We start from the raw sequence: 10,125 nt of genomic DNA, 5'->3' as shown, positions 1-10,125 counted from the left end.
TACTCTAAGTAAACATTTCATTATTTCAGTAAAAAGGCCAAAATTTGCCATCTTTATCACATTTATTTACTGTAAAAATGCTAGTTTTCCAATGAACAATAAGGATGTCATTCATTAATATAACTACATAACATGACCTGGTCATACGCACTGATTTTTAAGTAAGGCAGAAAACTAGTAGTTTCTTTTAAGCACATGAATAGTTACAATCATCTATAATTTGTCTCTTTCATGAAATCAATATTGAAAACTTACATTTTGAAAGCAGTTTTGTTCGAGTTGAGTTTTCATTATGAGTTCAAGATCAAAAGTAGCTTTTCACTGCAAAGCTTAGAGTACATCTTAGAATGGGCATTTGATCCCTTCCCTTATAAACCCTCTCTTATTAAAAAAATATTTTAGATATGAACATTAATCAGATTTTACTTTCTAGATTTTCACATGTAAACAATAAAAACAATTTTTCTGCTTAATAGAAACAAATAGTAAGAAAGTAATCCAGTTAGTAACACTTGCATTTTCAAATTGAAAAATGCATTCAAGGAGAGGGGATTCAAAGAGACTAAAAGAAGACAGTCAGTGATACCAAATACATGTTGTTTAAATGATACACTAATTAATAATTGCAAGATAAAATGAAAAGTTAGTAACTCAAGGAAGGGTTACATTTCAAAGATAAGAAATGGAAGATAAAGCTGGTAGTTAAATTTTATCACAATAAAAATTCGCAAATACCTTCTTCAACATCTGAGATATATTCGCCATCACTGAGCATTTCAGGGGCGTTGGCTTTACGAACTGCATGATTTAAGTGAACAATGTAAGTGTGAAAAATGCATACTCTTGATACTACAACGAAACATATTAATGCTTCTAAAAACATTTTGCAATGAATTTTCTTCAGGAAAAAAATACAAAGTCACTCTTTGTTACTACGAACTCAAAGGAGGTTTTCATACCTTCATCATCAGACATGTCAAGGACTTCATTCATCGTTTCTGGAACATTCATTTTGTGCTTCTCTATGACAGTCTAGTAACAAAGAAAGCAGTCATTTTAGTATGAGCAGACAGGACATTTTACTGAGACTATTCATTTCTTCCTAAATTAATCTGTTGGTTTACTGTGGGATTTGTGTGTTGAATATCTTGAAGGCCCCCTCATACAAAATGACATCAAAATTATGCCTTTGTAGCACTAAGTTCCTCATCATATACATGGCAGAGAACGAATACAAGGTGAAAGAATTCTAGTGGCAAAGCGCACCAGCTTAAAAGCTTTAGGTCCCCAATAAAGCTTTTCAAAGGAAAAAAAAGGAGAGAGATACCGCCTCCCTTAGTTCATTGCTATACTTCTTCATGGTCTTCATGGATCTGCCACCCCATTCCACTAAAAGTCTTAGCTGAAGATAAGCCAAATGATTGGCAAGAAGCCTGTCTTTATTGCTTGTGCCAAGCCAGCCCCTTCTCGTTTTCCCTTCCTATGTGTATGTTTTAATTTCTAGAATAAATCACAATATTGAGATTCCAATAACTTTTACAACCATGTGTTTGCAGAAAATATTTTAGAGGTAATGCATTTGCAGGATAATTTTAACTGCCACAAAATTTTAAAGAATGGTATACAGTATGACAGAGCAAAGGCTCTACTGAATCTTTTACTTGCTCTTTTGATGACTTTTCGCCTAGATAGATTGTATCCATCCAAAGAACACTGACAGTATTACTTGTTTGAAAATATTAATGACTTAATATGTTTTCATTTTAAAATGAGTCCTCTTTTAATCTGAGCATATAAAAGACTAATGGTACAAGTCATGTTGAAGTAAAGCATTATTTTGTATTTTTTCCAGCATGTAATACTGTAATTGAACATTTTCAAAAAATAAATATTTTATATTAGAACAGTTTTAGATTTACAGAAAAATTGCGAGGATAGTAGAGACTGTTCACCCAGTTTTCCCTATGATTAACACATATTAGCATGGTACCTTTGTCACAATTCATGAACCAATATTTATTTATTATTATTAATTAAAGTCTATATTTTATTCAGATTTCCTTAGCTTTTGCCAAATATCCTTTTTCAGTTCTAGCATCCCATCCAGGGTACCATGTTATCTTTTGCTGTCAATCTCCTTAGGCTCCTATGCCTAAGTTTCTCAGACTTTCCTTGTTTTTAATGACCTTGACAGTTTTGGGGTGAACTGGTCAGGTATTTTGTAGAATGTCCCTTAATTGAGATTCGTCTCATATTTTTCTCATTGATTAGACTGGGCTTATATGTTTTGGGGAGGAGGACCACGGTGATAAAATGTCATTTTCATTACATCACATCAAGGGCATATCCTGTCAACATGGTTTACCAGGGTTGACGCTGTATTTGGTCATCTGGCTGAAGCAGCGTCGGTCAGCTTTCTCCACTGTAATGTACTCTATTTCCCCTGCTCTCCACACTGTTTTCTTCCGAGGGAAGTTACTATACTCAGACACACTTGAGCAGTGGGGAATCACGATCTACCTCTCGGAGGGGAAAGTATTTTCATAAATTATTTGGAATTCTTTTGCCTGAGAAATCTGCCTCTTCCTCCACAGTTATTCAATCATTTATCTGTATCAGTATGAACTCATGGATATATATTTTATACTTTGCACTATACCCCAAGACTATTTTATTCCTTTTGTTCAAATTGTTCTGGTTTTGGCCACTGGGAAATCAGTGGATTCCCGTGTCCCTTGAACATGTCCCATCATTTTGTGTATGTATGTTTATTTATTTATAGGGAGGGCCTTACTTTTGGGCATTACCAGAGGTTCCAGGCTCATTTTGTATATTTCCTGCCCTAGTTGTAGATTTTGTCATTTCTCCAAGGAGCCCTAGTTCCCTCCATTTTAGAGAATGCTGTTAGAAACCAACATCTGAGTGATAGAAGTACTCTGCTCGTTGCTACTGAGGGAATTTTAAACAATGCAATTTAAATAGCTTAATTCGTATCTTTTGGATATCCGCTTCTAGCCACTCAGTTTCTTACTCTGCCATGATTGTAATGTCATCAACTAAAGCATCTTTCTCAGAATTGTCATATCCAACATGGCACTCCTCCCAAAGATGCAGTATTCTTTTTTAAGGCTGCTGAAGAACTGACACCTGCTTAAGGAGACAATGGTCGCTGGGGCTTCCATAACAGGTCTGAACAAAGACCCACCTGCGGGCGGCTGCACTGTGCTTAGTTAGCTTAAGGGCACACGCCCCACCCTGAATCCCGTCAGTCCTCTCTGAGCTAGATGACAGGCAACTGCAAAGGCAGGGCTGACAAGGTGGTGTCTCAGCTTGAAATAAAGTCTCAAATACCACAGTGCTGGACTAGGTCTTAGGGACTTCAATGGACTCTTTTCTAGTCAATGTGAGTGTTTCATTTGGCGGAAGCCTCATTTACTTCACCAGGCAAACTGGACCTTCCTGTTAGCATGAGTAGTCTTTTCTCTCTGGCAGAAAATCACCTACCAAGTCAGCTGATGATGTTGAGTGAGAAATGGCATGAGTCCCGTGCACATTGTTTCACTAGGAACCGGAGCCCTAAAACCCTTTTCTCTCAGTCCATTTCCTGAGGCTGTAACTTTACTTTCCCTGTCTGTAACTTTATTTTCTCCTAAAGCTCTTTTTGATATCAAAGAAACATTTTGAACTTTCCTAACAGGTGAGAAAATCATTGACATTTAATCAAATAAGATTTATTTTTTGGACTATTATACCATCTTCAATTCTCTAACATTGAAACAGAAGTTTCACATATTTATTTCAGTGCCTTCAAGTCTTTTATAGCATGGTGACACTTGGTTGTTCTTGTCCTTCTCTCCTTTCCTACTCTCAAGAGAGTTACATGGCATATCTATAAAATTAAGGTTAATAAATATTATTTAAACTCTTTTCTCAAGAATTTAATGATAGATTTTAAGATGATGAAATACTCAAGAGGTATAGGAAAGCAATATGTAGGAATTTATTTCTATTCCAGCTATATCTTAAAGTTAGAAACGTGCCCTGGTTGACAACCATTGCTCTAGTCCATTAAAGCTACTGTTTTCTCTTTTGCAAATTACAACATTTCTCTTTTGTGATCAGCAGGCTGAAGTTTTAGTTTCTAAAATCTGTACACAGCCAAATAACTCAACCGGCAGGTAGCAACAGAGTCCTTCAAGCCACGGTGTTCTGTACGAAGCACTGTATATCCAGACTGCAGACGTGAACTATGCCTTCTTCGTGTTGGAAGGTGGCATATGAGAAAAGGAAGCACAGCTGCTAATTCCAAGTGTTGCAGAGTCCTAAACTGACACTGTACGGACTCAGTCTCGGGCCTGTGTGTTGAGTCATGCAGTCAGGAATAACTCAAGTAAACCTCTGACATGGGGCAATATCTGCTCTTGATTCCAAAGTTACCAAATCCTGATGGAGTTCAAAGGCACCAGACAGGGTTCCAAAGAAGTGATTTATCCTGGAGGCTGGGAGGTTGTAAAAATATGTGGTGCAATAAGACCTCCTAGTAAAGATTTACTTTAAGTTTGAATACAACATCCTATTGTTTTTCCTAGGAAAACTCTAATAGGTGAATGGAAGAGAAGCGAGCGTGGTGGGAAAAACTGATTTGGATCCTACCTCTAATGTTTCTCTAACAAGGCAAAAATATTTTTACAATAATGATGACCATGTACCCATTATCACTTGTGAGTTAAAATATTTTAAAGAACCAACTTAGAGTTTTCATCTTTCTTGCATTGCCAAAGAAGGATGTCAAAACATCTCATTAAAAATTTTTTTTATATCAACTTAAAGAAATACATTTAGCTTTTTATGGAACTAAAACTTCTGTAGATTATTGAAAGGTATAACTTTTGAAAAGGTATTTTTAGTGTTTTGAATTTTTCTTCCCATCAGAAATGAGAGTTTTGCTTTGCTGACTGCCATCAAGGAGGTGACAGCATTTGGAAATACGGTGCTTAGTGTCTGAATGGAGGAAAAAAGGTTCATCTCCCTAAAGCCTGGAAAAATCTACAATCTGAGAACTGGCTCTTGGGGTAACGGGGTTACAAGGTCTGGCATCCACTACTCACAGTCGTGGTCACAGTCTCTTCAGTTACCACCTTCAGGGTGTCCACCACTGAGATGTAGCCAAGCCTCCGGGCAATGGCCAGGGCAGTGTTCCCATTCTGGGAAGAGGGAAACATGGACAAGGAATTACAAGTCATTCCACGTGTCTCAGCACCTGTGTGTTTCCACACATTTGCCTTTACAAACGTAAGGCGAGTGTCTCACCAGTCCTTTCCCATTGTCATACCCAAAACGCTGTTTCATTAAAGACATACTTTGCACAAAACCCACCTAACCTGTCTCTACTCATACAGCAGAGTCTGGGCTGCTACACATGGAATCCGAGAGGCTTTTTATTTTTTTTTATTTTTATTTATTTATTTTTTTTTGTGGTATGTGGGCCTCGCGCTGTTGTGGCCTCTCCCGTTGCGGAGCACAGGCTCTGGATGCGCAGGCTCAACGGCCATGGCTCACGGGCCCAGCCGCTCCGTGGCATGTGGGATCTTCCCGGACCAGGGCACGAACCCGTGTCCCCTGCATCGGCAGGCGGGCTCCCAACCACTGCGCCACCAGGGAAGCCCACCGAGAGGCTTTTTAATGTTTTATGTAATCAAGGAAACAAACACGTGCTTATTCTTATGTATGTACTCCCTACTGGGTAGCAGTGGGTTTGTAGTTTTTAAGTGGGAAACATTAATCACATCTCTCTCTCTGGACAACTCAAAACAATACAGTTATTGTCCTTTTCCCTTCATTCTACTGAATGCTCTGTTTATGCCTACTAAACATAGAAAGTCAAAAAGCAACCTTGTCCAATAAAAATGTAAGAAGACACCAGCACCCAGGCCCAGCTCCCCCCTCATCACTTAGCTGGCCCTTTGCTCTTACCACAGTGAGTTCATTGGGGGAGGCATTGTTCTGAAGCAAGACATTGATTATATGCGTGTGTCCCTGTTGAGCTGCTTGGTGTAACGGCGTATACCCATTCTGTAGAAGGAAGATGGAAGAAAAGACTCTTACTTCCTTGGACACAAGATCAATGACTTGGTAGATACAAAGGAGAAAGGAGTTTACCTTTGTTTTGGCATTCACTTTTGCAGAATGCTGGAGCAGGAAGTTAACAATCTTGATGTTTCCATAGTGGCAGCCCACATGTAGCGGTGTGTATCCCATCTGTAATTATATATATATATATATATATATATATATATATATATATATATATATATTTTAAAGAAACATCCTAAGTATACTTTCAGTAACAGATATCCTAAATAGAAGCAAAAGTGTTATTTAACCTTTCTTAACGAGGCAGAAAGAGTTTTTTTTTCCCTATATAAAACAAATGTCATTGATAATTCTCAGAGCTAATCTAAGGTATGAATAACAATACCACCTCACATGGAAATAGTTACTAAATATCCCAAAGTGCTCACTCTAGCATTGGCTCATTTTATTCCCATAACAACTTTTCAAGATAGGACGAAAAGATGGAACAACAGACAGCATAGACAGAAGGATCCAGTGGCTTCTTGCAGAGGGTCAGAAGTGTGCTCAATGGACAGACTTGGACTAGCATTTATTCAACACTCTACTCTCTAAAAGCATAAAATTGAGGTTAAAAAATGTGAAGTGGTTAAGTGATCATGAAAGCAGTAGATGATGATCAGAATGCATGACGGAGGTAGGAAGGATAGAAACACTGAAGCAGGAGAGGCTGGTGTGAGTTCAGGAGGTCTGCGATGTATGCACTTGATCTAGGAATAGATGCTCTAGTTAAAGTCTTCTCCCTACCTAGCTAGAGCCCCACACTTTGAAAACCACTCATTTAGACAAAGCAATGGACTGCTTCTGCAATTAATATCCACTGACCCCTGAGGGGCTATAAATTCCATCTATTAAAAAATATATCATGTGTGTACGTATGTGTATGTATATATAGATACACACACACACATATATATTCTAGATAATTATTTTTTATAAAAAGGATATTCCAGATATTTTTTCTAGATGGCCATAATGTAACAGACTCCACCACACAATTTCAGTGCCCATGGCCAATCTCTGTTTATGATGACACTGGCAGCACCAGATCACTGAAAGGAGAGCACAGACTTTTAATAATATTTCTAAATGGGCATGGGTCAGGGGTCCATGTTTTCAAGTGTCTGCATCTCATATGTGATAGCATTAATGTGTCTTTATGGTGACTCTGTGCTACAGACTGAATGTTTGTATCCCCTAAAAGTTGTATGCTGAAACCCTAATCTCAGTGTAATGGTATTTAGAGATGGAACCTTTGGCAGGTAATTTGGTCATGAGGGTGGAGCCCTCATGAATGGGATTAGTGCCCTTATAAGAAGAGAAAGGAGACAGCCTGCCTCTTCTCTTTTCTACCTGCTACCAGCACCTTGATCTTGGACTTCCCAACCTCCAGAACTCTGAGAAATAAAGGTTTGTCCAGGCTATAGCATTCTTGTTATAGCAGCCTAAACTAACTAAGACACTCCAGCAAATGGGTGTATTTCAATTTGAAAAGGGGACGTCCAGAACACAGCTGATTGTGGAAGGTGAAGACACCTCAGCAGGGATGTGCTGCCCTAAAGAACTGACTCTGGTTAGATTCTATTCCATGAACTGAACTGTAAGTGCAGCCACTGACCAGACCCTGCTGATAAGCTCACCGTAACCACATGTATATGAGTCTGACTTAGGACCCCTAAAGCTGCTTCATGCATGATGAAGGGTATCCCATTTTGGGGACCAGAATTCACCTGCCTGCTTTGCAGGGTTCTTTCTTGGTACTGAGGAACTCAGGATACTGTGTTAGGAATCAGAATGCTGCTTAGGGAGGGAGACATGAAAACAGTTTTTTCCTACCAGTTCTCAGTACAATTAGCTTAACTGACTGAAGTAACATTATTCCCAGTGTTAGTGGCAGAGGACTGATCCCAAGCCAAAAGATTACAGAAAATATTTAAAAATTTTAAGTATTAAGGAACTCTTCAAGTTTCCGGTCAACATGCCTAAGCAATGATGCAACAGTTTCCAATGGCTACTGTGCTACTGTATTGATCAGATTTTTAAAAGAAATTGAATTATTCTAAGTACCTTAATGTACAGTTTCTTCTCATCCTCATAGCTTCACTGTCACTCCTAGTAAAACCCTAAGTCATTATAGTGGACTGTTAGGACATGGTTGGTCTGGACCCTGCTCTCCACCTCCCATCTATTACATCTCTGAGCTCGTCTCCTACGAGTCTCTCCCTTGTTCACGCTGCTCTAAGACATTGGTCTTCTTGCTGCTCCACAAATACTACAGTATTTTATTAAAAATACATATGCATGCCAGGAAGATTTAGTTTTCACCCAGAGAAACCAAAATTGGGGCTCCTCCGTTCATTGAGGGTCACAAAGTTCCCACGGTAAATGGCACCTTGCACAAACATGCCCAGAGAGATGTGATTTGGGAAATTCCCTTCAACTAGTGGCAATACATTTTGGAAAGACCAACTCTTCTTTCTTTAATAACTAAGGAACAGTCATAGTTCAGGTAACTGAGCAGCCTTTGCTTCCTTTTTTTCACTGTTGTCTACTTATACCATCATTACAAGCTGAAGTTAAGTCATCTTCTTTAGGCAATACTGAAAGGGTGTATTTGTGTAGGAAGAGCAAACAGGTACAGATGGAATATTCAGGCTGCTGTTTCTGATCTGTGGTACCTGAGCATGCGATCTTACTGAGCAGTAGTTAGGTGCCTCCCTATGCAACATGGTTTGAGAAAGCGGGAGCAGGAAATCCACACTATTTCCTCACCTCCTAAACCTGTGCTCTCTCGAGTCTGTCTTTGGCCTTCCTTGCACTTGGCATAGTCTTCCTCAGTGAACACACCCACTCACAACTACAATTATTCCCTGATTTTATTTCAGTTAAAATTTTTGTTTTCAGGGCTTCCCTGGTGGCGCAGTGGTTGAGAGTCCGCCTGCCGATGCAGAGAACGCGGGTTCGAGCCCCGGTCCGGGAAGATCCCACATGCCGCGGAGTGGCTGGGTCCGTGAGCCATGGCCGCTGAGCCTGCGCGTCCGGAGCCTGTGCTCCGCAACGGGAGAGGCCACAACAGTGAGAGGCCCACGTACCACCAAAAAAAAAAAAAAAAAAAAAATTTGTTTTCTAATTTTTTATATTGAGACTATTGTTTTAGGGAATACCTTTCTCTTGTCACATGTTACACTAAATATTACTGAATAATATGGCAGGCTGTAAGATATTTTTATAAATAGCTTTTTCATAAATTTAGTTCAATAAAACTGATTGAGATTGAAAAGTTGCATTTAGTAACAGACAGAGATTTTTCCTTTAGAAAACAAACTCTGAAAATAAACTCTCAGTATCTCATTTCCTGAAGGTGCTACAGTTGAATGTCTTAGCACGCTAAAAAGGGAAAAAAAGTTGAAAACATTTCTCCTGTGATTTTTTTACTTTATTGTTCACCTCCAAAATTAGTGTGGGGTTAAAATGGAAAACAAAACAAAGATCCTCTCAGAAGAGTCAAAGATTATGAAAGTGTATTTCCATAATGATAGAAGAAAAATAAGGCAATTGTCATCTCCATCCCTAACCCAGCCTATCCCACTTCTGACATCCCTTATAACTTCTTTGACCATTTCTCTTTCTACTGGCACCTTCCTCTTAGCCTACTAACATACTGCCATACTTCCAAACTTGGAAACAACAATCACTCCTTTCAAATATTTCTCTCCTTTCCTGGGTCTATATTCTCTTAAAGCTTCTTGAAAAAAACCCCATTTTTATTCACCATTCCCTTCCATTTTCCCCATATCTCACCATCTCCACTACTCCAGTGAAACTGCCTTCTAATAACCCCAGTGCCACTCCAGTGCACGTGTTTTAGTGCTTTCTCTTCTGTGACACACTCTCCTTGACAGTCTTCAGTTACTTGGCATCCATGTCATATTCTTTCCCAATTTCCCTCCTGCCCTCAGTCAGGCCTTCTTCCTTCCAACTCCTCCATCCACT

At 39.1% G+C, this 10,125-nt stretch overlaps 1 protein-coding gene across 1 annotated transcript in view; it reads right to left on the bottom strand.

Annotated features, from left to right (window-relative positions):
• Positions 1-10,125, bottom strand: part of ANK3 (ankyrin 3) — a gene marked incomplete at its 5' end in the record, with an annotated part of 287,363 nt that overhangs the window by 70,206 nt on the left and 207,032 nt on the right. Inside the window, 5 exons of the mRNA XM_079711182.1 lie at positions 736-798; positions 960-1,032; positions 5,109-5,204; positions 5,974-6,072; positions 6,160-6,258. Coding sequence (XP_079567308.1) covers positions 736-798; positions 960-1,032; positions 5,109-5,204; positions 5,974-6,072; positions 6,160-6,258 — 430 coding nt within the window. The remainder of the gene's footprint in view (positions 1-735; positions 799-959; positions 1,033-5,108; positions 5,205-5,973; positions 6,073-6,159; positions 6,259-10,125) is intronic.

Source organism: Hyperoodon ampullatus (genome assembly GCF_949752795.1).
Source record: "Hyperoodon ampullatus genome assembly, chromosome: 1".
NCBI lineage: Eukaryota > Metazoa > Chordata > Mammalia > Artiodactyla > Ziphiidae > Hyperoodon > Hyperoodon ampullatus.
Note: the sequence above shows the minus strand (reverse complement) of the source record. Positions and strands in the feature narration are given on the sequence as shown.